Source organism: Phocoena phocoena, chromosome 1 (genome assembly GCF_963924675.1).
Source record: "Phocoena phocoena chromosome 1, mPhoPho1.1, whole genome shotgun sequence".
In the NCBI taxonomy this organism is placed as follows: domain Eukaryota; kingdom Metazoa; phylum Chordata; class Mammalia; order Artiodactyla; family Phocoenidae; genus Phocoena; species Phocoena phocoena.
The window spans coordinates 150,996,115-151,022,605 of record NC_089219.1 but is presented as its reverse complement, the minus strand read 5'-3'; the positions used below and the strand labels follow the sequence as shown (position 1 = coordinate 151,022,605).

Sequence of the window (26,491 nt, the reverse complement as noted above, 5' to 3'; positions counted from 1 at the left end):
TTTAGATTAGAATAAAAATTTATTTTGGTAAAGAATTATATATTTTTTTAATTTGCAAAAGCAGAAAATACTCATATAAATTACCAGCCCACAGCTTGGATTTCCTCTGGATCAACCACATGAAACAAGAGTCTGTCACTTCTTCTTGCCAGGTTTGGGGGCCTTTTCCAGGCCCTGGATGTGTTTTCGAGGAAGCCGATACTCTTCTACAATCCAAAAGGCAGAAACTCCTCAGTGAGGCATGTGTATGCTCTCCTCCCCGCAACTCCTTCCCCTTTGTCTGCAATGACCCTCCTTGGCCTCGACCTCCAAGGTCCCCAATCTGCACAGCTACCTCCTGGCCCTCTTGCCCCACTGTGTGCTCATTCCTGCTGTCAACTCTCAGTTCAAACCATTTCCATCATATGACCTGCTCTTCTACACCCAGCTCAAACTCAACTCCAATGGGAATGGACCATTTATCCTTACACCTCGAGGATGAAGTGTGTATTTCAGCAATTTTCACGTTGATAGCTACCTTCTAGGTGTACTTCAGGCATTTATAATTTTCTCACAAGAGAGAATGTGTGTGTCTGAGTTCAGTCATGTGTTTATTTTTTTTCCTCTGTATTTCGTATGGGGTTTTTCACTTAAAGGGGCTCAACTGTAAAAGTTAACTGCTGTGTACTGCCTTAGACCATAAAATAAATTTGCTTATTGAGCATTTACTATGGACCAGACCCTGGGCATGAAAAAAGGATGCAAAAGGTAAGGTCTCTGGTTCAAGAAGTTCAGTCTAACAGGGAGTTCAGACAACAGAATAAATTAGCCAAGCTGTAGACACTAACCAGAAATATAAACACAATTGGAAAGTACTATGTTAGCAGTTTTTTAAATGTCAATTTAAGGAAACAGAAAAAAAAAAAAAAAAAGGGACACGTTCTAAGACAGGCTTCCTGTGACCCCTGAGCTGGGCCAATGCGCCTTTAAGGTCAGGCTGTGAGAGGCCACGCAAGGTGAGGTGACAACACAGAGGAAAGCACCCAGGTATGAATATACAGGTGCACATGGGGAACAGCAAAGGAGACCAGCACGGCTGAAGCCTGGCGTGGGGATCAGGGACCTGCCAAAGAACCCGGATGGAAGATGGGGTTGGGCTGGGAGGGTCTTGTTTATTGAGCTTAAGAGTTTATTCTGAAGGCATTAAGGAGATATAAAAAGTTTTTCAGAGAGGAGTGATGTGATCACATTGTTTCAGGAAGCTGACTCCGGCAGCTGGAATTGAGGACAGACTGGAGGCTGGGTGACTCAGGGTTGGTAGAAAGAACCTAGGCTTGGGAGTCAAGCAAATCAAAGTTCAGAGCCCAGCTGCAGCACTGAACAGCTGAATGTCTCAGCGCAATGTACTGAAACTTAGTTTCCTCATCTGCAAAACAGAAACAGTTCTGCAGCATCATTATGATTCAGAGAGACCAAGCCTGCAAAAAGCCCAGCAAAGTGCCTAGCAAAGTTTGGGTGCTCAACAAACGTCTTACAAAAAAAGGAAAACCAGGAAGAAAACTACTAGCATGGTGGAGAAAACAATGAATTTGGGGGCTAAAGGATCTAGTTCAAACATTAGTTCCACCTCTCTGTGGCTGCTAAAAGCTACATATATGGTAAACTCACTAGGGTGAGTTTAGTTGGTAGGAAGATCTTTGCCAAGTTAGACCAATGTGTCTGCTTCTTAAGAGGGGATGCTCACCGAGCAACAGCCGGCTGAGGTGGTGGATCTGATTTCCCTGGATCTGAACCTGCAGGATGTCCTTGGTCCCGGGGGCAGGAGTGACAGTAGTGCTAGCCTGGCATCGCTGCTGGAGGATGGTAGCCACTGAGCATGGGTCCAGACCATAGGCCTCCAAGTTCCGGACCACAGTCACCTGTGGGGGGACAGAAGACTGATGGTGGGTACAGACCACATGCCCTCCCCTCCAGAAACCTTCCAGGGCCTCAGAAGCCTCCTCACCCGCTATGTTCACCATCCCTACAACCATGGTACCTTCATCCAAATAATTAATTTTTGTGCTTCTAAATTGATTTTTTCTTTCTACTCCATCCAATACAGGCACACCTCAGAGGTATTGTGGGTTCAGTTCCAGACCCACCACGATAAAGCGAGTATCGCAGTAAAATGAGTCACACGAATTTTTGGTTTCCCAGTGCATATAAAAGTTACGTTCTCATGAAAATCAAAACCACAATGAGGTACCACCTCACACTGTTCAGAATGGCCATCATTAAAGTCTACAGATAATAAATGCTGGAGAGGATGTGGAGAAAAGGGAACCCTCTTACACTCTGGGTGGGAATGTAAATTGGTACAGCTGCTACGGAGAACAGTATGGAGGTCCCTCAAAAAACTAAAAACAGAACTACCATATGATCTAGCAATCCCACTCCTGGGCATATACCCAGGCAAAACTATAACTCGAGAAGATACATGTACCCCTATGCTCGTAGCATCACTGTTTACAATAGCCAAGACATGGAAACAAACTATCTATCATTCTATTTACAGATGAATGGATAAAGAAGATGTGGTACATATATACAATGGAATATTACTCAGCCATAAAAAAGAATTAAATAATGCCATTTGCAGCAATATGGACGGACCTAGAGATTATCACATTAAGCGAAGTCAGTCAGAAAGAGAAAGACAAATACCATATGATATCACTTATATATGGAATCTAAAATACAACACAAATGAACTTATCTATGAAACAGAAACAGACCCACAGACATAGAGAACAGTCTTGTGGTTGCCAAGGGGGAGGCGGGTGGGTAAGGGAAGGATTAGGAGTTTGGGACTAGCAGATGCAAACTAGTAAATACAGGATGGATAAATAACAAGGTCCTAGTGTATAGCACAGGGAACTATATTCAGTATCCTGTGATAAACCATATAGAAAATAATACAAAAAAGAATATATATATGTATAACTAAATCACTTTGCTGTACAGCAGAAATTAACACAACATTGTAAATCAACTAGACTTCAATGAAATATTTTTAAAAGTTATGTTCTCACTATACTGTTAAGTTTGCAATAATATTATGTCTTAAAAAACAAAGTATATACCTTAATTAAAAAATACCTTATTGCTAAAAAGTGCTACCCATCACCTGAGCCTTCAACGAGTTGTAACCTTTTTCACAATGGTAACATCAAAGATCACTGATCATCGATCACCATAACAAATTTAATAATGAAAAAATTCATATACTTTTTTAAAGTTCTTTTTTATGGAGAATTTAAAGCATAAATAAAAGTAGAATAGTACGATAAGCTCCCATGTACCCATCATGAATTTTAACAGTTATCAACTCATGACCAACCTTGATTCATCTATATCCCCACCCACCCCCATTCCTGTGTTACTTTAAAGCAAATCCCCCTAGACATCAGATCTCGTCTGCAAATATTTCCGTATGTATTGCCAAAAGACAAGGGCTCTTTTTAACATAAAGACAAAACCATCATCACACATAATTACACATTCAAGAAATGGTGGCTGTTGCTAATTATTAAGGTTATCATTGTTTGGTTCTCATTTATTGAATGTTTATATGCCAAGTACTATTCTAAGTGCTTCGCCTACATATATATTCCTTCATTTGATCCTCACAGTGCCTTATGAGGTAGGTATTATCCCCATTCTTCAAATAAGGAAACTCAGGCAAAATAACATTAAGTAACTTGCTCAAAGTCAAGCAGCAAGGCCACACTGGAACCCAGGTCTCTAATCTCAAAGCCCACGTTCATAACCACACACTACTAGAAAGTTCTTTATTTTGAACCCAAGTCTGGCTTCTTGGGATTTCTACCCAATAATCTTATTTCTGTCTTCTCAAGGCATACAAAATAAGTGCACTCCTTTTCCAAGTACAGCTTTTCACATATTTGAGGACAGATGTAATTTGTTCCCTACGACTTTGTGTTGCCAAGCTAAACACACTCAGTTCCTTCAGCGATTCTTTTCTTCTTTCCTTTCTTTTTTTTTTTTTCCTTTTGGCTGCGTTGCGTCTTCTTTGGTGCGTGTGGGCTTTCTCTAGTTGCGGCGAGCAGGGTCTACTCTTCGTTGTGGTGCACGGGCTCCTCATTGCGGTGGCTTCTCTTGTTGCGGAGCACAGGCTGTAGGCACGCAGGCTTCAGTAGTTGCGGCACGTGGGCTTCAGTAGTTGCGGCATGTGGGCTCGGTAGTTGAGGCACGCGGGCTCTAGAGCGCAGGCTCAGTAGTTGTGGCGCATGGGCTTAGTTGCTCCACAGCATGTGGGATCTTCCCAGGCCAGGGATCGAACCCACGTCCCCTGCATTGGCAGGCAGATTCTTAACCACTGCACCACCAGGGAAGTCCCTCCTTCAGCGATTCTTTAGTAGTTATTTTCACTGAGCAAGGCCCAAGAGGTAACAGAATGAGTAAGAGCTGAAAGCCCCTACCACAGTTCTAAGAAAAAAATAAATATAAGATCTTGTTTACTTTTAGAACCAGGCTCTAGCAAGTTTCCTAGCACAAAATCCTAGAGAGCAGTGAGGGAGGGGGTCAGCTTTACCTGTTTTACATAGGGCCTAGCCCAGTCACACAAACATGGGCGCTTCCTAAACAATCTCTGAGGCGTTTAAGGCCAATCTAAAAACCTCCGATCACATTAGAGAGACTAGAACTTAGCAGGGACATTAAATCACCATCTTCAAACGTTGTGTCTTTTAAAAATTACCTTTTTGTTAGAAGCTCTCTGTGCTAGGGTGATGTCAATTGGGCAGATTTTGCCTTTCTTCACAATGGGCTCTTGTCCCGGAAAGGTCACTTGATAGGCAGGCTGCAGTTTTTCCAAACATCTGAAACGGGAGTTAATGAGTTGGTGACTGATAAAGCCAGCAGAAACCATTTCCTCATATCCCATTCCCAGCAGACAGCTAGACGGAAGCTGCTCTTACAGGTGGCAGTTCACCTCTGCCTGCACAGTGGAATCATTGAAATCAGCTAGGGGGCTAAACCCCAGACCAGTTAAGTCAGAAACTCTCATCAGGAAGATTCATTTTCTAAAGCTCCCCAAAGTGTGGCCACAGTCAAGACCCACTGACTCAGGGAAGGGAACATCTGAGACTCGAGCCCCTAGAAACTGTCCACTTGCCTGGCCTTCTGAAAACCTGCCCAGGCGGGCTTGTGGAGTTTACTATCTCAAGAGTCTCCCTTACCCAGCAGAATAAAGCGTTGCTTCACATTTCTGACATGCTGCAATCATGCATCATTTATAGACACCTTTACCACAAGGAATTTCTACCTTTTGTCTAACCAGATTTTCTTTTGCTAGCATATATATTGAGATTGACAAACTTTTTCTAGAAAGGGCCAGGTGGTAAATATGTTAGGCTTTCAAGGGCCATATGGTCTCTGTTGAAATTACTCAACTCTGCCATTTAGCAGGAAAGCAGCACAGATAATATATAAACAAATGGGTGTGGCTGCGTGCCAATAAAACCTTATTTACAAAAACAGGTAGCAGGCCAGATTTGGCCCACAGGCTATAGTTTGCTAACTCCTTATAGAAGTTATTTTCAGTTTTGGGTCTATGGAAAAGAAAGAGTATAAGAATCCTCCCTTTGAAAAGACTTTAAGACAATCCCCACCCACCACCCACACCTTCTTTTTTTGAAGCTCTTATTTCTAATTAATGTTCCTCTTCTCTCTCCTTCTCAAGTTCTTCTATACTGTGTTGGCTCGTATCGCTCCAAAGACCCTCCACATCAGAATTACCCAAGCCTGTGTTTATGTAGACTGACATGGTGTGAATTATGGAAAGAAAGTCAGAGATGATGAGAGGGACAATTCTGAAGTCCAATGTGATAGACATTAAGGGGAGGGGATGGAAACATTAGGGAGGGGCTGCCAATCCCCACTACCTGTTCAGGAGACTGTCCCATGGAAGCTTCATGACTGTGTGCTGTTCACCTTTCTCTAAGATGCAGTCACATAGGATGGGATCCAATTTCACAAGACTAAAGGGAAAGAAAAGGCAGTCAAGAACTCCTAGCCCCGCCCCTTCTGATCCCAGGGTCTGCTCAGGAGTCATGTGTTATGTGTTGTTGAAAGTCATTCAAGATTATTAGAACCAATTAGGGGTTCACAGTCCATGAAGCAGCGTACCCTCTGGATGGGAGGTACACGTCTGCTTTCCTAGAACAAAGGAGAAACAGGCAGTGGAGGAGAAAGTGGGATGGGAAAAAAATCCGAAGACCGGGATCCTGGCTCACTTCTGCTACTAACTAACCATGATTAAACCAGTAGCTCCCAACTTTTTGATCATGAGGGTATCTTTTGAAATTTAAAAAAAATAATTAATGAAACACTCTTCATTTAGTTTACCTTCTATATCCGCTTACTAAGAAAATAGAGAATAGCAAAAAGCTAAGACGGCTTTGGTAAAATTTTTTAAAGTTTGCATTTTGTTCCTCACAAGAGCAAGTGCATTTGAAGATCAACAGTAGATACATATGAGATGATGCTTACTCAGGCTACAGTCAACGTTGACAGCATATCTGGATCTGACTACCTTAGACCACAGCTCTAAGTGTCCGCAGCCTATGATTTAGAAACCACTGGCCTTGATTATTTCTAGCAGTCTGTGATCTCCTGCACCCCTCCCTCCCAGCCACCCCCCACATGTTCTGAAGATGAACACTGAAAGACATGGGGCGAGCTCCCCTCCCCAACCACTCACTTTTTGTTGTCTGCATCAACCAGGTCATTTTTCTTGGCGTAGTTGATGACGATTGTTCGGACCTCACTGCCCTCGAGGATGCTCCCCTTCCTAGGTGAGAAGTGACGAGGGGGGGGCGTTATTCACACTATGCTGGGAGACAAACTGTAAATACCAAGATTCACTTCCTGCTCAGCAGGGCGCTGTCCTCAGCTTCTCGACCTCTGGGTTCTTCCCTTTTCCTGCCAGGGGCCAGCAGGGCCGTGTGAAGAATAATTACAGGTAGAAAAGGGAGAGACCTAGTCTCTCATTCACTTAGTCCAGAGACCCTTCCCAGGGGAAGGAGGCTTGAAGCTGGATCTGGGAGAAAGGGAGGAGGGGGCAGAGCAGGTTTTGCCAGTCACAGAAGAACACTACTCAGGCTGAAAGGATTATAGGCCAGAACACCAAGCAGGCAGAGAAGGGCTGCTCTCCAAAAACTCACTTGTGGCCAGACTCCTGGAAGAGCAGGGTCATGCTGGCTGGGACACAGTAGAGGGATTTTATATCTGGAGGGTGATAGGGCTGTTCCCTGCTACCCTCCTGGATTGTCTGGGAGGTCGGGGAGGGCTCGGGTATGACGAAAGATGTGATCCTAAAACCCAGCAGAAGGAAAGAAAAAACACATTTTATACTAGTGTCTCGGCGGTCCCCGGCCCGTGGCCCAGGTGCCCTGGGGCCAGCTGAGCTGCGGTGACCGGCCCCCTGCACTCACCTCGGGTGCTTCCAGTCCACAGCCACAATGCTCTCCACCCCTTTGCTCAGCTCCTGCACCTGTATAATCTGCTCCTGCTGCATGTGCTGCAGGAACTTAGAGAGCTAAGGGAGAGAGGGCCAGTGGTCGGGGACCTCATCGGCTCCGCACACACGCCGAGCACCTGAGACGCGCCAGACACCGAGCTGGGCAGGTCCCGGGGAGGGACGTGGGACAGTCCCTGTCCTCATCCAGTTAGGAAGGGAAAGGCCCCTGCCGGTGAAGCCTTCCAGAACTTGGATCACATATAAAGGGGTGGGAAGGAGAGAGGGGAGCGGGTGCCCACCCAACTGCCTCAGCCCAGGGAGAGTTTTCTTCCGCCCCCTACGCCTGGAATCAAAAAGCTTAATTCTAGCCTCAGCCCTGCAGACAGGGCTTCCCCATGTCCACCAGCTCATGCCACGTGTGCCCCTACACAGCTCCCTGTGTGGGTATGCAGAGAAGGGACCCGCTTACCTTTTTGTAGCTTGACTTCTTTATGTCCAGTTGTCGTCCTTCGGGGCTGATGGCAGATGGAAAAGGCAAGTTAAGCTAACAAAGCAGTAGTGGTACGGCCTGCCTGACACTGAGAGGAGGACAGTTGCCTCAGCCTTCCTCCTGCATGTTCAGAAAGAGGCCGCTGTTCCAGAACTCTCTGCCCATCGGCAGCATCAGAGAGAGATGCAGACTTTAGCTCCTCCAGGTCCTTGCTGTCCAATAGGCCTTTCTGTAAAGATGGAATGTTCTCTGCTATCAACGTGGCGGCCACTAGACAAATGTGGCTATTAAGCACTTGAAACGTGACGAATGTGACTGAGAAACTGAATTTTAAATTTTATTTAATTTAAATTTAAATAGCCACGCATGGCTTGTGGCTACTGTACCAGATACAGTTCTAGATTCCTTTCAAACCAGACAGCCTTCTGTGGCCTCAGAAGTTTCACCTCCAGGTGAGCCTCTGCAACACCAAGCTCACTGTGGCAGCAAGGCAAACCACATCCTGCAGGCCAAATCTGGCAATGCCCATTCATCTACCGTCTATGGTTGCTTTACTGCCACAATGGCAGACTTGCACAGTTGCAATAGAGACTGTAGGGCCTGCAAAGCCTAAAATAATTACTATCTGACTCTTTATAGACTGTTAGCTTTGGGGGAAAGATCCCTAATGAAAGCTGTAATCATTCTATCTCCCCAGAACGTACATCTTCTCTCAAAATGTGACAAGCAAAAGCAGTGGGATTCATAGGGATCCCTTCTAGAACCCACCCCAGGTTAAGAACCTCTACCCCTTTCCCAGTTACTTGCAACCCAGCAAGGTCAGGACAAATTACCAAGTATCCTGCCACGCACTCCAGACCCCATACTTGTATAGAATGCCTTAAAGAAGCTCACATGTAGAGGAAGAGAATTACATTAAAACCACTTTTTTTTTTTTTTTTTTTTGCGGTACGCGGGCCTCTCACTGCTGTGCCCTCTCCCGTTGCGGAGCACAGGCTCCGGACGCGCAGGCTCAGCGGCCACGGCTCACGGGCCCAGCCGCTCCGCGGCACGTGGGATCCTCCTGGACCGGGGCACGAACCGGTGTCCCCTGCATTGGCAGGCGGACTCTCAACCACTGCGCCACCAGGGAAGCCCCTTAAAACCACTTTTTTAAGAAAGAGCAAAATTCTCAGAAAGAAATTCAGACTTGAGGTGAAAATCAATAAGCAAATCTCCTGACATGATAATATTTACTGGGTGCTTATTAAATGTCAGGTTATTTGATCTTGACAGCAATCTTACAAGTGTTAGAAATCAGGGCTCAGAGAAGCCTGGTAATGGGCTCAAATACACCTTTGCTCCAACACCCTGGGGAGCTGGCTTTTGAGCCCAGATGGCTCTGTCTTCAAAGTCCAGGTTCAACCCACGTGTAACACTCCCTCTGCTGGTGGCTGTGTGTGCGGGTCGGGTGGGGGGTTCACACCGATTCTTCCTGCTGGCCCACCTACTCTTCAGAAAGGAGTGAGGGGATTGAAGCCTCCAGACAAACAGGCTGCCCCAGGGCCCTCCCGGGGCCGGACATGCTGCCGGACCAGTAAAAGAGCCCAGAATCACCACAGCAGAGGCAGTGCCCAAAGCGCCTTGCGAATTTTAACCTTCATTTCCTCAACATCCTTTTACTGGCTAAACCTTAAGTCTTTAAAACTCAGTATTTGCTAGATCAACCCTCCACTTCACTCTTTCCACATCATGTCCCTAAAACAATTCCCCCATCAGCCTCGTCCCATCCTACCACCAAAGAGCAAGAGACAGACCCGCCGCCCGGCCCCCAGCCCACACCATGCCTTCCATACCAGCAGGAGAACATGTGGCTGCCCAGGAGAGTGCTGGTGAGTAAAGGGAGGTCAGCCTTTTTGACGCGGTACTTCAAAGCATGCAAGAAGCATCTCTGCAACAGTTCGTCCATTTGCTCTGCAAGGAAAAGACAAGAACCACATCCTTCCTGAGGGCCGCAGAAGGCCCATGCAGCACAGGTAAGTAAACTCCCCGCACAGTGACATCCGTACCTGACCCCTCAGCTCTGAAGGAGCCCATTCCCAGGCACCAAAGCTCGCAGACTCTCTAGAACACTGAGCCTTTACAGAGGTCTCACCCCACAGAAGGGGTCAGGCCACAAAGTCCCACCCAGCCAGGCGCAGATGCTTCTCTGATAGAGAAGTCAGAGCCAGAAGAAAACTAAGAGGGCCGTGTAGCTGGGAACAGTCCAAATAGCAGAGTCAACGGGTAACCAGGGAAACGCAACATATGCGGAAGACTCCCAGGTAAGATGGCAAAGGGCTGTGGCACCACCCTCGGCAAAAATAAGGACTTTCCCCTCCCCTCCCGGAGCTGTAGTGCCGCTCTAGTCAGAAGCAGAGCAGAGCACTTAAGTCTCCTACACTGAGAGGAGACTGCCCTACTTCTGCCAGAGCTGTACCTTGAAGGGTCTTGCTGTCCGTGGGGTCTGGGTTCAGGCCCCCGACACTGGGGTCTTCTGTGGCTTCCGACAGGGACTTCTCCCCACACCTCTGCTGAACCTCCCCCTCCTCCTCCTCTCCCTCCAGGGTCAGGCGCCTCATGTCTCCCTGCAAGGTGGTGTCTGCCTGGACAGACCCCTTCTCTTCACTGAGATCTGGGGGATCCAGGGCCAGTGGAGCAATGGATGGTGGAGAGGACTTGTCTCCAGATCGCCTGCAAAAACCTCATGTCAGAAACACTGAGCAGCAGCCGCAACACTCTCCAGCCCCGGTCAGGGGGTCAGCGGGGGTCCAGAGAGAGTAAGACCCACAGGCAGGGGGGTCCAGGAGAGGCCAGAGAACCTGGGTGTGCCTCTCAAAATCTGTTTCCAATTCTGGGCCCAGAGAAGTCCCATGCCTCAGTTTCCTCATCTCTGAAATGGGGAGAGTAATTCTTGCCTCCTCCTTAACCCAAAGGAATAATAATATTATTAATAGAAATTCAGGGACAGAGAAAAATTAAAGACAGCGTAGTTAAAGTGGAGCTCCCCTTCCAAAGTATTCCCTTCATATAAATTAAAAATAAAACTATTTTGAATTAAATAACCAAATTAAGATTGCAAACGCATCTGTAGTACCAGTTTGGTGAAATACAAACCCAAGGTTGAACGTATGGAACAAATTACAAACACCTGGACTGCTCAAGACTGCAAAAACAGTTGCTTCTGTGTTAAATCAGAATGCAATCTAAAATAGATAAATGACAAGGACCAACTGTAGAGCACAGGGAACTATATTCAATACCTTGTAGTACCCTTTAATGGAAAAGAATCTGAAAAGGAACATATATGTATATATCTATATCTAGAATCACTAGATATACTAATGATCACTAGAATCACTTGGCTGTACACCTGAAACTAACACAACATTGTACATCAACTATACCTCAATTGAAAAAAAAGAATGCAATCTAACCTGCGGAGTAGAGATTACAATGGTTTTATGCCATTAAGCCTTATGAGGACAGGGAAAAAAGGGATGCCACGTAGCAGAGCGGTAAAAGCAAAAAGCTTTATGTTAACTAAGATTATGCAAGTCGAAGTTTTACTAACAGCTGCAGCAAGGCTTATTAGTATGGCTACTAGTGAGGCCACAGCGTATGTTTAGGCTATTCTGATCAGGTAAATACCATAAGTATTTTGAAAGGATGGGAGGAGGGGAGACTGAGGCAGCCACTGATAAGACAATTTAGACAACAGGACCTTAACTGCCCAGACTAAGAGTCAGAAAATAAGGTGCTGGGAGTGCGTGAGTAAGCAGCCCTCAAACGCCTGCTGAAACCCAGGCTGATGAGGCTGGACCGCCAGCAAAGCAGGGCTTGGCCAATACTTGTAAAACAAGTAACTCCAAGACTGACTAAAAACGTAAGAGTAACTCTATACCAACAGGCCACAACACTTGGCCAAAAGACCAGGTATACTGCTTTCGAGAAAAGCACTACTTACTATTTTGGTTAAATGACAAGAAAATAACCAGAAAATAAACTCACATACAGCTCCAGAGAGCAACTGTCACAGTGAGAAAGTGCAAGTTCCATAATGAGGACGAGATCCGAAATGTGGAACTTGAACAACATGAAAGTAATCAGGTTATCACCCAGGTGCCTGAGGATCTACTCTACTTTGATTTGGATTCAGATGTGAGAATTCCCGAGCACTCGTCATGGGGTCAGAAAATGCCTTAATGTACACGGCAGAAAAGGCCACATCGACCAGTGCCATAAAAATAAAGAATATCACTGTACTGAGAGGCAGAGAAGACAATCCCTAAGGCCTTCTTCCAGCCCTAGGATTCTACAATTCACCTAGAAAATGAAGTTCTCCGTAATTTCTTTTCTAAACAGGCAAAAAAAAATATGTATTTTTTTTCTCCACATTTTGCAAGGAAATTAATGTCTGGGGTCAGCAACTTGACTAAGGACACAGCAGGGATCAAAACTCTCGCTTCTGAATCCAGGCCCCGTGCTCTCTCCGCCCACCCAGCTCCCTATAAAACAGAAAAAGCATGGAACCCACCACAAGTGGTCCTGGTAGGTGTGGAGCACAGAGAAGCCCCTTCCCTTCAGACCTGAGGTCAGCATCTCGGCTGTGGACATGGCAGCAACTCCGATGGCAACGGGGGCTCTGAGAGGAGGAGGCCAGAGACAAGGGTCAGGGAAAGTCTTCCAGGAGGGCACATGTCAGGACCAGCTTTCTACACATGTGTTCAAAGCACCACGGTTGCAAATCTGAAGCATCCACTTGTATCACAGAGCTAAAACTCAGTGCAGTCTCAATCTTATTCAAATTACCTACACATATGACTTTCAAAAATTCCTTGACCAAATATTCCCTTCTGTGTAAGTAACTCCTCTACTGATGTTATCATTGTTATATTATTATGAATCAAACCCAGGCAGGACTCAGAAGGATATTTAAAGTTTCCTTTCTTTAATTTCAAAAATATAAATTATCTCCCCATTTAAAAAAGGCATAGCCATCCTATATGGAAATTCAGAAGGGAGGCCATTCATATGCCATAAATTAGGCTGAGGGATGCCACAGGGAAGAGAGAAGAGAGATACAGTGGTACCAACTAAAGGTTCCTTCTGAGTTGGTTCTTTGTAACAGGGCTTGCTCTGTATAACTGTCTATCTAAGAACTGGATGTGTCCAAAATATAAAAAACAACCACATTTACAATAACTACAAAAAACTACCAAAGCCCAAATGGAAATCTCTGTCAGCCCACTGTTACTCAGCAATGCTCACACATTGCCTGTAAGGATTGGTGTCCAGCTGGCTAACAGGAGGGGAATATACAAGCCTGGCAACGTTGCCTGGACCTAAGGTAGATGATTCAAGGGCAGATTTCCCAACACCTGAACTTCAAAAAAATGTTTGCTAATCCGGTGGCTCCACTTACTGTGCCCATGGGTCAGTTCCTGCCACAGAATCTTTGAATTTGGCTTCTTTCCCAGTTCCTAAAAGATGGGTCTTTGTCTTCCACCCTTGGAATGGTCAATGGCTCAAGAACTTCAGTCTCGAACCTGGCTTGTAGTTTTAGTAAACTCCCTTGTACCCTCACCCCCTTCCATAAACCACCTAGGCTTCATTCCCACATACATTCTAAATGCCAAACTGAGAGGCCAAATACACATTTATGTAGTTTTCTCCTATCTTGGATAGAATACTGGGGGAAAAAACAATAATTTCACCATTCTTTTCAACTTCAAGTTTTGCTACAGGTAAACAAGGAAGGAAACATTTCTAGGTGCTTGGTTCCAAAATGTTCAAGGAAAATAGGAGAATATGAGCAGCAAAAATAAGATCTTTAAACACTGACCCCTCCCATGCCTACCATGTTTCTCTCTCAAAGAAGCAATGAGTAAAATAATAAGATGTCATTTTTCATTCAGGATGATACAAATGAAAATGACCCATCATATCCAGTGTCGGTGAGCATGTAAGGAAACAGGCTCCATATACCCTGTAGGTAGGAGGGAAAACTGACACAGCATTTTTATAGGGCAACAGAAAATATGCACGCTCTTCAGCCAAACAGTTCTGCTTCTTAGTATCTACTTTAGAAAAATACTGGCACTAGTGTCCCTGGAGGCATCAGGAAGATCTTGTTTGTGGTAGAGACAAAGTAGAGGCAACCACAATGTCCACTAGAAAAGGACTTTTCCCATCACCCCACAGTGGGTAAAAAGATTCAGCTTCTCTGTGCTTGCTGACATGGAAAATGTCCCCACTACCTGAAGTGAAAAAGTAATAGGGATAAAGTTTGTTTATTTGTATTTTTAAACATACACACCCCAGACCATACATTTTATATGCACGTGTATATATGCATTGAATAAGGCTGACAAGGACATGCATCAGAATGATAATGGTTACTTCTAGGAGAAAAGGATTATGGGGTGAGAGGGTTTTGATTTTTCAGAACTGTTCATATGATTACTTCCTAATTTATTTTAAAAAAGAGACACTGTGGTGATGGCTGAACAACCCTGTAAATACACTAAAAAAAAATCACTGAACTGTACATTTGAAACAGGTGAATTTTATAGTATGAAAACTATATCTCAATAAACCTATTAAAAATAATTAAAAGATGAGGATGATGATGTGGATGTTAGACAAAAATAATGTTGAAGCCATGAAAGGCAGGAAAGGCCAAGAAAATGTCACAGACAGGAGACTAAGAAGGCATGACAACTAAATGCAATGTGGTACCTAGACTGGATTCTTGAACACCAAAAAAGAAAAAAAGACATCGTGGGAAAACTGGGGAAATATGCATCAAGTCTGTAATAGTGTCAAAAGGACTGTGCCAATGTTAATTCCTTAGTGTTGATAACTGTACTGTGGTTATACAAGATGTTATCATTACAGGAAGCTGGGTAAGGAATATTTCAGGACTCTGTACTATACTTGCAACTCTTCTGTAAATCTAAGAAAAAAATTTTTAAAGGAGAAAAAAAACAAATAAATTTTAAAAAAGAAGAAGCAGCAGGAGCAAATACACTTGGCCCAGATGTATGGACACCCCACAGGCTCACTGCCATTCCCCACTCTCTGTTCAGGAAGAATCTGTTTTTTCTTTTAATCCTTTATCCATATGCTGTGAAGCTGTCACTCCCACCCCTCCCAAGTTTTCCCTAAGTTTTTTCCCCAGAGGCACAGCTGACTGGCACAGTACCTGTTCCCCACCAAGGCAATGGCACAGAGGTCACCCTTCTGTACCTGAGGCAGACCAGCAGGGGGCACCACTAGTCCTGGCAGCATCAAATCTGCAGGAAACAAAAGCATTGCAACTAACTCCACAGTTTACTTCATCATTTATTCATTTGCTCAACATACATTTATTAAGCATCAACTACATTATTCATAATGAAAATAAAAAGTGGCAAACTGAGGATCAGACCTTTTCCTTCTGGGAGACTAGTGGTCAAACTGAAGCACCAAGCTGAGGGTCCAGTTCCATGATCTATCATATTCTGGTTTCCTAAATTCAGTTTATTAATCTAAAGTATAGCATATGGCAGTTCACAAAGCACTTTCATGTCACTTATCTTATTTAAGCCTTACAGCAGGGTCAGAGAGGCCCAGAGAGCTCATAGAAGCAGCCAAGTAAGAGATGCAACAGACATGGGGGAAAAATTCTATTTTTCGATCATATGAATGCACAAAATGGGTACATTTATTAAAGTAGTTGGCCTTTACTAAGTAGGTTTCAGCCAGTATCCAGAATATAGGAAAATACTCTTACCTGCTCCCCCCACCAGTTTTTCAAGCACCAGGGGCCACGTTGTAAATGTTGGTAGAAGATCGGGATAAGACCACAGGGTGTACACTGTCCAAGAAGAGAGCCAGAAAACACTTACTGCCCAAAAGTCAACCTCCTGGGGAATGGCAAAGCCAAACACTAAGGGCACATTAATCAAGATGTAGAAAAGAAACTCAACTCAAAGCTAGAGAGAAGGTTGTAAGGGGATGCCCAAAGAAGTTGCACTCTTTTTTTTTATTAGGTTACCCCAAGTTTGTGAAGCGGTTTATATGTTATATGCTATTTACTTTAGAATCCTTGCTCCCTTTAGCCTTAGAGACCTGCATTCTTTACATATTTATATTGAGCTCTTTGCAGTAGTTTCTCTCAATCTATGATCTTGAGAAGTTATCACTTTTACTGGTCGGAAGACACATGAAGTGAGCTACAGCTTTAAGGGTCTGTTTAATTGCCAAAGTTGGATATTTATGTGTAAGGCTAAAACTAGTGATGAAGTGAACATCTGCTTTTGCCTGTCCAGTATCCTTTTTCCCCTCTCCAGGAACTGAGTGCCCCTTTTCCTGTGGGAAACACATTCCCTATAGTTTACATCAGGCTGACTCCCTTCTCAATGAGGCTGTAGTCTTGAAGAAGGCGGAGCCTTAAGAAACTGGGTGTCACTTGAGACTTGGAGGCACCTATTGTTCCACCTGGATTGCAGCAACCAAAAATGGCCATAGTGGATAAAAGTAGGGACAGAGGCCTCACGAGGATTCCTTTGATGACCTCAGAAGCAAGTAATCCGAAACCAGGGCACAAGCCTGTAAGAAATTCTGAAACTTTCCCATGTTTATTATTTTTATTCTCTCTGTTTCCACAGGGATTAGCAGTAAAACCCTTAGATCAAAAAGGGCTTGTATGTGTATAGCAGCAAAGCAGGGTGGGGGCAGGGGTGGCCTGGGGTAGGAGACTGCACTGCACTGCTGCAGCCAAGCTGGGAGGAAGAAAAGCCCCCAAATGACAAAGTAGGTGTCAGCGGCCAAGGAAAAGAGAAAAGGACACTGCCTCTCTGCAATCTGTGACAAAGAAAGCAAGCAAAGAATCCTGAGAGCCAGACAAGAGCCTCAGAAAGAATCCCTGTGAGATATCTCAACCAAAGTCCACCACTAAGACAGCTGGGTATGGAGTTTAACTAACCCAGCTTCTTTCCCATCACAGTATCTCTTCAGTATCTTAAGAAAATTCCACTAGTGAACGTTTTAAGAAGCATTTTCTACATGCCCTGAAACTCCACCCTTTTCACGACCTCTGCTCCAATCCCTAGTTAACCCACTAGAAACAAGTGTTTCTTCACCTCAGAATTTCCCTTGGCAACCACCTTCTTTTTTGTGTTAACCCTTTTTTCCCTCACTTTTATATCAGTTTCTGATTTTGAAAGACCCAATTCTAGGGAGACTAAATCCAAAAAGGTTCTTAGAGAGATTTTGCATTTATTTGTTTTAAGGAAGACAGATTAATGGAAGAAACAGATATTAGGCAAGGACCATAGTAATGGCCATCTCCATCCCATTGCCATACCTGTCGGATATAGATTTTTCTCCAGTTCAAATAGGATGGGGTTACCACCACTCACGTACACAGTCACTGCATCCCCTCTGTGAGCATACAACTTCACAATGTTGAGTTCTTCCTTTCCAGGTACTAACTCAGAGACCTGATCCGTTCCAAGAGTGGGGAAAACAGCTGTCACATCGGCCCGAAGCTTTCTCCTGCAGAGAGCACACATACCTGGTATGTATGCTGCCTGGATGGATTTTAATAAATATTGAGGACTCAAGACTTACTATAAAATCACGAGGGCCAGGAAAAAGACTGGTTGATGATGCCCTATTCTCACTCTTCCAAAACATCCCATTCTCTTTCTCATCCAATGTCTCATCTATTTTCACATGTTCCTGGGGCATGTCTTTCCATTTTACAAAGAAAGGAAAAAACTGAGATCCGGTAAGCAACCCAAGTTAGCCTGCCACTGGAAACTAAGCCCTACCTTCCTGACTCCACACAGAGCTCTTGGACCCACTCCTTTCTCATGTATGCTTGACAAATCTGTCAACCTATGATTAAACAGCTCTGCCAGGGCACCAAGAATGACAACTATAGAACACTGGCTCCAAAATTCCCAAGGTGATACCTTCATTTGCAAAACAGCTCTTACCACATGTGCCTTATCCTCTCTCAACTCACCCTCCATCTGTCTCTCCTGCCAGTGGTAATCACTAGATACTTCTTCTCGTATACTTGTAGTTCTCCGTGCCCCATCTAATCTCTCCCAAGGGACTCAAAGCTCTTGGTAGGGCAGGGATCCCGTTTTCCTTCATTTTTGCATCCTCCACGACACCTTAAACAGACTGCAGTCAGTACGCGCTGACTGAATTACGCTTTCTCGTAAACTCACTAAAATATCCAAAAGACAGCCTGGGAGATAAATCAGGCCTCCTCTCCATCTTCACTCTCAAAACACGTCTAACTCACCCTTGCCCGCCCCCCGGGGTCCCTTCTCCGGCTGCACCCCTCGGCCTCCACCCCAAGTCGGCTGACCCAGCCCAGAAAAGGCTGTGAGCCAGCCGAGCTTGAGAGATGTCTGGGTGCCCTGGTGGGCAGAGCAGGCTCTTCTCTCCCTCACCTGTCCGACCCCTTGATGGCCGTGTTGGACTTGACCCGAAAGGCCTTGGCAAACATGTCTGCTGCAGTGGCCTGGGGAAGAGAAGGAGACCACAGCAGCCAGGGGCTGTCAGGAAAGCGCGAGCACGGCGGCTTCCCGACCCGCAGTCCTGGGGGCAGCCATGCTTGGGCCCGGCTGGGAAAGGGGCCCGGCTGGAAACCGGGGCCGCGCAGCTTCGCGGCCGCCCCTAGTGGCAAAGCTGGGAACTGAAGCGTGGGGGGCGGGGCCGGAGAAGGCGGGGCGGATCCCTGCGCGGAGCGGTGCACCCTGGCGCTTCACCCCTTCTGCTCGGCTCTGCGCCTACGCGAGTGGCTTGAGCGGGCGCGTCTGTAGTTATCTCTGGGGCCAACAGCGATTCTATTCATTTTTACTCCATCAGCGTTATAGAGTGTTGAGTAGGAGCTCTGCCAGCTCTCATTCCGTTCAATTTAGTTCAGCTGCACAAAATTAATTGAACTCGTGTTTTATTAAACTTGCAGGCCTCTTGAATGCTTTTCTTTAGGGCTTTTGTTTATTAAAATCTTTACGTTTTATTGCACACTTGGGGCCTCAGCTAGAATTCTTTCCGAGATTTTCTCCTTCCTGTTTTTTAATTTACATGAGGTGATAATAACAATAACAAGGAATCCACTTTAGTCCCAGGTTTGACCTCCTGTTAAGAGGAAAAAACTATACAAATGATCTTCAAATCTGTTATTTAAAACATTTTTGGTTAAAAAACCCCACAGTTTTGGACATTTTTATGTACCTTTTGCATTCTGGCATTATTTGGGGGAATTTTGTTTCCAAAACAATTTTTAAAAGTCAGAGTGCTTATAAAAAACTAATTTTGAGGCATAGTAAGATCAAATTATGGTTTGGCTTCTCCCTAGCAGTGTGATCTTGGGCCAATGGCTTATCCTTTCTGAAACTCTTACATTCTCTGTAAGGTGTGGAGGTAATAATACATACTTCACTGGGCTTCTGTGAGAAACCACTGAGATAACGTATGTGATATGTTGCAGGGTGCTTTGAAATTTTCCAATAAATAGTAGATATTAGTCCAAAACAAACAAACAAAAAACAGTCTCAGGCAGGGGTGAGGGACTGGGTTTCCCTGAAAGGGACTGCTGTGTACCCTGGATACAAGGATTTTAATACCTGGGGTCCTGGCCCCTACTAAACTTAATTTTGCTTATGAAAATTTCAGAGCAGAGTGTCCATCCACCAAGAAAAAAAAAAAATCCTAATTGCTTTAATTTGGTGATACAGTCACACAGAGGAGAAGTCCATCTGGGCTATAACAAAGATTAGGCCTTCCACAGTCTCTGTCCACCACCATCTCTGCCCTTAATCTGAGGCCAGCCACAGCTCCATCTCCTCCTGCACTTCTGACCCACCATGCCTTTATTCTGAACCACCCCAGCCATAAAGCCAAAGTCAGAGGAGCCCAGAGGAGGAGAGTGCCAAAGATCCTTGTCCGCTTGGGCCCCCACCCAGCCACACTCAGGGTGTGTGATGCCAGACCCTGTGCTGTTGACCAGGCCTATTGCAATACAGCCACGGAAGCAGTCTCTGTCCAAGGAGCCGAGGAAGGTTTATCAAGGGAATACTAGAAATTTCAAGCTGTGAAAACTATTGTACACACCAGATGTCCTGGCTGAGAAGGCACAGATTAGCAGCCTAAAAATTAATTCATGGTCGACAAGTAGGAGCCAAGACCCAAGGAGATTCTGTACACAGCATCCTGCCTCCCTATTGGCAGAGCGAGATCTCCCTTTCCCCAGGAGGGCGCCATCCCAACTTCTCTGCCTGCATCAAGGACCTGTCTGCTCCCTGCCCATGGCCCTGTTGCTAGGCGAGCTGGCTGAACCCTGAGTCCAGCAAGCCTAGATTCTTTAACTTTCCCTTTGTGGCTCCAGTACAGCCCCACAGGGCTACCAACCTGATGCCCACTCTTGGGTAAGCTGCAAACACAGGCTCTCTTTTATTTATTTGTTTTTAAAAAGGAAAGGTAGAAGTTAGAGTCCAGAGGGTAGAGCCAAGAATCGTCATTCACAAGACTTCAGCCATAATCAAGGAACTGGCAACACATGCCTTGATGGATTTCGTATTAGCTATAATCAGTGACTCCTGTGTGCCTCCCATTTTCCTCCCCTTTGGGGAGTGTCTACAATGGTTATAGGTGGTTATAATATGCCTGTCCCAACATTGTATGTCAAATTTGTTTGGGGCAGAAAGCTTGTGTCTTTTGTTCACAGATCTTCAGATCAAGAATTGTACTCAAGCAGCTATAGTCAAGGAAATACACCTGAGGCTCATTATCCACACCTGGACCTGATTTAGATGATGAGAGTCTTAATTTCGAACAGATAAAGGAGTGAAATTTGAGGGGACCTGGGGAAGGAGTTAATATGTTTTGCATTTAAGAGGCACATGAATCATTGAAGGGCAGAGGGTAGATTATGGTAGCCAGACTCCAAGAGGGCTCTCAGTGGTCTTCATGTGCTTATGTGGTCCCCTCCCACGTGAGACCAGGCCTGACTTCTGTGACCATTAGCATATGGCCAAAGTGATATTGTGTGACTCCTTATGGCTAAGTCATTGCCATTTCTACCTTAGTCTCCTAGATTTCTTGCTCTGGGGGAAGCCCCCCACCATCTTGAAAGGACACTCAGGAAGCCCTGTAAAAAGGTCCATGTGGAGAAGAACCCATCTCCTAGCACCAACTTGCCAGCCATGTGATTGAGCCACCTTGGAAGCACAGCCTCCAGCCCTGGGCAAGTCGTCCCATCCCACATGCTTTCAAGCCTTCCAGCTGAGGCCCCAGCCACCAGGGATCAGAGACTAGCCATTCCACTATGCCCTGCCTGAAGTCCTGGTCCACAGAAGTCATGAGATGGTAAGTAATTATTGTTTTAAGTTATTAAGCTTGGGGATGGTTTGTTATGATGCACTGGATAACTAATACAGGAGCCCAAGCATTTCTCACTCCCAGTGCATCCTGAGATAGCCAGTTGGTCCATGTCACTGTGATTGAAGCCACAACTGTGTACAGTCCAGCTGTTCCCCCAGGAAATCATCCTCCACTGGCTCTTTTGCTTACGATGTGGAAATTGAAAACCTAAAAGCCTAAGATGTTGAACTCACAATATAAAAGGGGGACACAGGAGGCAAAGATACGCACATCGGATGCTTGCACTTGCAAAATAAAACCACAAGGCAAATCTGAAGAAGGCAGAGTTCCACTATGCCCAGCTCAGCACTGATGTGTTGCCTGGTATTCAGGGATAGGTGCGTGCCAGCCAAGACCAGAGCACCCAGTCTGAGAACAGCTGCATCCACTTCCCAGCCAGCCTGCCCCACATGCCCTGGGAGCCCTGAGCTGCCCCCTGCTTCAGCAGGGTGAAGACTTTCTTTGTGAGTTTGATGCCCACCTGTCTTTTCTCTTTTCTTGGGACTGCTCAAACTAAATATTCAGCTGGGCTTTTGGAAATCCCCTTTCCTCTTCATTGCCTCCCCCAAACTCACACACCCAAAAGCTAATGAACCTGCGAGATCCCAGGTGAGGCCTGTAGGAGCCCTCAGACACTGGCAATTGGGCAAAAAAGAGTTGTATATCTGCTCAGAAGTAAAGTCTTTTACATCTCAGAAAGTTACAGTTATTTCCTTGCCTGGGATAGATCTGGAAGGGACTGATCTAAGGTTTCTGTTGCAGAAACCTGTCGTTGGAAACTCTCAGAACCTAATGGGAAAACACCACAGATGACCTGCATTCCCAGGGACCTTTGAGCTCAGAGCTGGATGTCTGTGGTGAGGAGGAAGGAAAAGCCAAGTGCATGGGGTGACTGAGGAGGAATGGAAGCCCTGCAGCCAGCTGTGGGCTTCTTATTGTGGCTGTAAGAGGGAAGACCAGGCAGGGGACAGGCAAAGTGTAGAGGCAAAGCCCTGGGGCTGAGTCAAGATGCTTCCTTAACTTCAAAGTCAGGATTTCACATAGTACCAGACCCTTAGAGAAATGTTCCTTTTTAACTGATTGATGCCTGATGTACTTCTGGATCCTGTGATCAGACCTAGAGCTAGAACTGCCCTGATCACACAGCAGAGGCTGTAGATGAAAGAGGCCCAGGGGACAAGTGCTGCGGGTATATTGCTGAATGTCACTGTTCCTCTGGTTTTGTGCTGTCCACAGCAAAGCCAAGCCCAGACAGTCTGGGTTTTGTTTATCATTTCATTTCTAGAGGACTTGAAGGCAAGAGAATTTCTAGAATCTGGGATTGGGCAACACTTCTGGAGTATGGGAAGGCTGGATGTTTAGAGGTGGATATACAGAGAGGGGAGACTCTGGGGAAGAAGGGCAGGAACATCGGCTTCATGTCTGCCAGCGTTGATGTCTGCTTCCTTTGCTTTGGAAAGAAGCATATGAACATCTTTGCTCGAGTCAGTGATGTCAGCCCAGCCTAGGGTTCAGGTCCAGCCTTCAGAGAGCCTGTAAATTAAGAGTGGGGACAGGATTTGACCCCAAAGTATCCATTACATCTAGTCACAAGGCCCCATTGCCCTGCTTATCTACCCAGTCCACTGCCCCTCAGGCTACACAGGATTAATGACAGGAAAGAACACCATGTGACAATGGAGGCAGAGACTGGAGGAATGCAGCCACCAGCCAAGGAATGCCAAGGGTTGCCAGCAGCCACCAGAAGCTAGGAGATGGACATGGAACATAGCCTCCCTCAGAGCCTCCAGAAGGAACCAACCCTGCTGACACTTTGATTTTGGACTTCTGGCCTCCTGAACTGTGAGAGAATAAATTTCTGTTGTTTTCAGCCACCCAATTTGGGGTAATTTGTTAATCGCAAACAAATACAAGAGAAACGAATACAAGCCCTGTGAAACTAATAGAAGAGAAGTAAAAACATATGCTCACAAAAGGATCCATACACAATGTTCATAGGAACTTTATTCATAAAGAGCTCCAAACTGGAAACAGCCCAGATGTTCACTGACAGGTGACTGGATGAACACGCTGTGCTAAATCCAACTCAGTGGACTCCTACTCCTTGATAAAAAAGAATCAACAACTGAGATATGCACCCATACGGGTGAATCTCAAAAGCAACTTGTTGAGAGAAAGAAGCCAGACACTAAAGAGAACATACTGTATAATTCCATTTATATGAAGCTCAAGAACAGGCAACACTAATCTACAGTGGTTGTCTCTGGGGTGAGGTAATTAACTGGAAAGGGGCGAGAGGGAACTTTCTGGGGTTATAGAAATAGTCCATATCTTGATTGGGGTGCGTGTTTCACAGGGGTGCACATTTGTCAAAACCCATCGAAATATATACATTTAAGATATGTGCATTTTACTGGGTGTAAAATTTACCTTAAAAAATTAGTAAATAAAAAAATCCAGGGCTTCCCTGGTGGCGCAGCGGTTGAGAGTCTGCCTGCCGATGCAGGGGACACGGGTTCGTACCCCGATCCAGGAGGATCCCACATGCTGTGGAGCGGCTTGGCCCATGAGCCATGGCCGCTGAGCCTACACATCCGGAGCCTGTGCTCTGCAACGGGAGAGGCCACAACAGTGACAGGCTCGTGTACCGCGCAAAAAAAAAAAAAATTAAAAAATAAAAGTGGGAAACAAGATTATACACACTTGAGTGTTTGTGTTTCAGGGGAAAAGGTGGGAGAGGGGAGTTACTTAGGGTGATTTTTCCAAGACCAGATTTCAAGTCTAATCCAAAGTAGTTCGGATAAAGATTTTATTCCCTACCTGTAGGGTTACCAGATTTAGCAAACAAAAGTAGAAGGTGCCCAGTTAAATTTGAATTTCAAATGAAAAATGAATAATTTTTTGTATCAGTGTGTCCCCAATATTGCATAAGACATACTCATACCCTACCTATGTATTGGGTCATATGGTGGGAGTATGCTGATGACCTGTGAAGTCCAACCCAGGAAAGGCAGGTAAAGCCAGAGAAAAAAGGAGTATTTAGGAAAAGTGAATGAAAAGTGTTCAATTCCTATGGTAGGTATAACTTCAATGAATATGAGCTGAGAACTGATTCTTAGTGTCTGAAAAACAAAAAGGGGCAGGGGAAAGAGGGGCTAGGGCATGGGGATTTTGGTGTGTGGATGAAAACCTAGATCCTCTGTGCACCTAGCAAAGGGCCTTGCCTATAAAAGACACTTGATAAACTCTGTTTTTGTTGCACACACTGGAGGACAGGAAGCAGAAACTATGGGTTTGAGATCACATTCATGTTTATGGTATTTCCTGGAATGCTTAGGCCGTCTACAAATAAAGCTATTTGTTTAAAAAAAGACTGTATGAGGGAAGAGGATGCCTTGCTTTCTAATCATCAAATCCCAGGGAAAATGAAAGCATTCTCATTGCTCTTTTAGAGATCAGTTTCAAAAAGTCAAATTTCCTTTCCATTACTCTTCAGTTCTCAGGACCATGGTATTTCTGGGAATACTTGATATGAGGACATATTGCTCTTATTTCAGTAAGGTTTTGTTTGTTTGTTTGTTTTGTTTTTTTTGGCCACACAGTGCGGCTTGCAGGACCAGGGATCAAATCCGGCCCTAGCAGTGAAAGCCCTGAGCCCTAACCCTGGACCACCAGGGAATTCCCCCAGTGAGCCTTCTTGAACTTCATGCTCAGTAGGGTGAAGGACCACAAATCAGAATATAGGTGGCATGTTCTAAAGATATCTTTTTCCTTATTGAAAGCTGTGATTTCCTAATTCACTAGTGCTTTCTGCATCTGAGAAGGGCAGCAGATGTAAAAGACTCAGGGAGGGAGCAACCCCTGGGGCTTTGGACAATGGAGAAACCCACCAGGAGCTCTGGAAGGCTGAAGAAAAGAAGCCTGAAGAAAAGTATTACCACTTTCCAGAGCCCATTGGCAGCATGCTTCCTGCTCTCTGTGGCTCTTTGAGGGGCCTCAGTCCAGAAGGACTGTGTTTCTTCATGAGCAAGACCAGGCTTTCGTCTTAAAAAGCAAAGCAAACAAACAAAAGTGAAGACTCCCCAGCATCAGGGTGACGAGCAAGTACAATTTTGAAGGGAGTAGTGGATATTAAGGCAGATTTCCATTTATCAGGGAGTGGTTTCTAAAATTCTGGTGACATTGACATCTTTGCTGAGAGCCTGCTATATGCCAGGCACTGTACTTGATGTGGGGAATATGAAGATTATCAATAAAACAAAGTTCCCGTCTCAGGGAGTGAGACAGACCCATGCACACATCATTATAATCAGGGCCAGTGGAAATACCCGGATTTCCCTCAGACTCAGATATGTGCTTATTTGTTTAGAGAAGAGAGGGACTGAGCTGGTCAGGGAAAAGGGCAGAGAAGAACAGCTTTCATACCTAAAATCCCTGCAGACAACTGGACCCACCCTCCACAGAAGGCAGTTTCGACATCATGTTTTTCTGAAGGTCTCTTGGGAGTCCTACACTTGTCCCCCAACTGTGCCCACAAGGCACTTATCCAAGAATTTCTTCCAGGCACATATGGTTGTCTCCACAAGAGAAATCCAGATAAAAACAATATTCTCCATCTTTGTACATTTCTGGTTAATTTTAACCCTCCTAATGGACTAACTCCCTGGGAAAATGTTTGACTACAACATCCCTTAATCCAGCTTTTATTGTAATACAAAGAGGTACATGAGATTAGAGGTTTATGAACATTGAGACATATTGGTAGGGCCCTTAGAGTTGGGATTAAATTATCTCGCGTGAGAAGTGCTTCACGAGTTGTTTTACAGAGCATAGGGGGCATTTCTGATGGAGAGGGCAACCTGCTTTCCTCATTCAGGTGACAGGTGAGATGCATTTCAAAGCCTAGTGTCCAGGCATTTGAGGTTGGGAAGGTGAAGATTTCCAGTAGCCAGGTGGCTCAATGTGGATTATCAGGATTTAAGTGACACCAGTAAAGCTAATCTCCAATGTCCAGCTAGTAAATGTCAGCTAGTTTTGCTGCCCAACGT

At 45.2% G+C, this 26,491-nt stretch overlaps 1 protein-coding gene across 2 annotated transcripts; it reads right to left on the bottom strand.

Moving 5' to 3' along the window:
• On the bottom strand, window positions 1-18,645 carry EIF2D (eukaryotic translation initiation factor 2D). 2 transcript variants are annotated; one of them, XM_065879285.1, is made up of 15 exons: window positions 18,470-18,645; window positions 17,365-17,555; window positions 15,790-15,873; window positions 15,220-15,310; window positions 12,550-12,657; window positions 10,453-10,706; window positions 9,830-9,947; window positions 7,974-8,019; window positions 7,479-7,582; window positions 7,209-7,358; window positions 6,746-6,835; window positions 5,928-6,023; window positions 4,742-4,862; window positions 1,724-1,898; window positions 1-206 (listed from the first exon to the last, which is right to left on the bottom strand). In XM_065879285.1, exons 1-15 carry the CDS (start codon window positions 18,523-18,525, stop codon window positions 136-138), a joined length of 1,755 nt encoding a protein of 584 aa, XP_065735357.1. In that variant the 5' UTR covers window positions 18,526-18,645; the 3' UTR covers window positions 1-135. The 2 variants fall into 2 exon arrangements, with proteins under 2 accessions (XP_065735357.1, XP_065735366.1); XM_065879294.1 differs by lacking the exons at window positions 9,830-9,947; window positions 10,453-10,706 and having other exon boundaries at window positions 136-206; window positions 18,470-18,525.
• Between the last annotated feature and the right edge of the window lie 7,846 nt (window positions 18,646-26,491).

What these genes read in the sequence shown, in the direction of transcription:
- EIF2D (XM_065879285.1), bottom strand. Translation starts at nt 18,525, where the DNA reads ATGTTTGCCAAGGCCTTTCGGGTCAAGTCCAACACGGCCATCAAGGGG. An exon ending in GCCATCAAGGGGTCGGACAG is followed by an intron (nt 17,556 to 18,469) that starts GTGAGGGAGAGA and finishes TGCTCTCTGCAG; the next exon opens with GAGAAAGCTTCGGGCCGATG. An exon ending in GTTGATGCAGACAACAAAAA is followed by an intron (nt 6,024 to 6,745) that starts GTGAGTGGTTGG and finishes CTTTCCCTTTAG; the next exon opens with TCTTGTGAAATTGGATCCCA.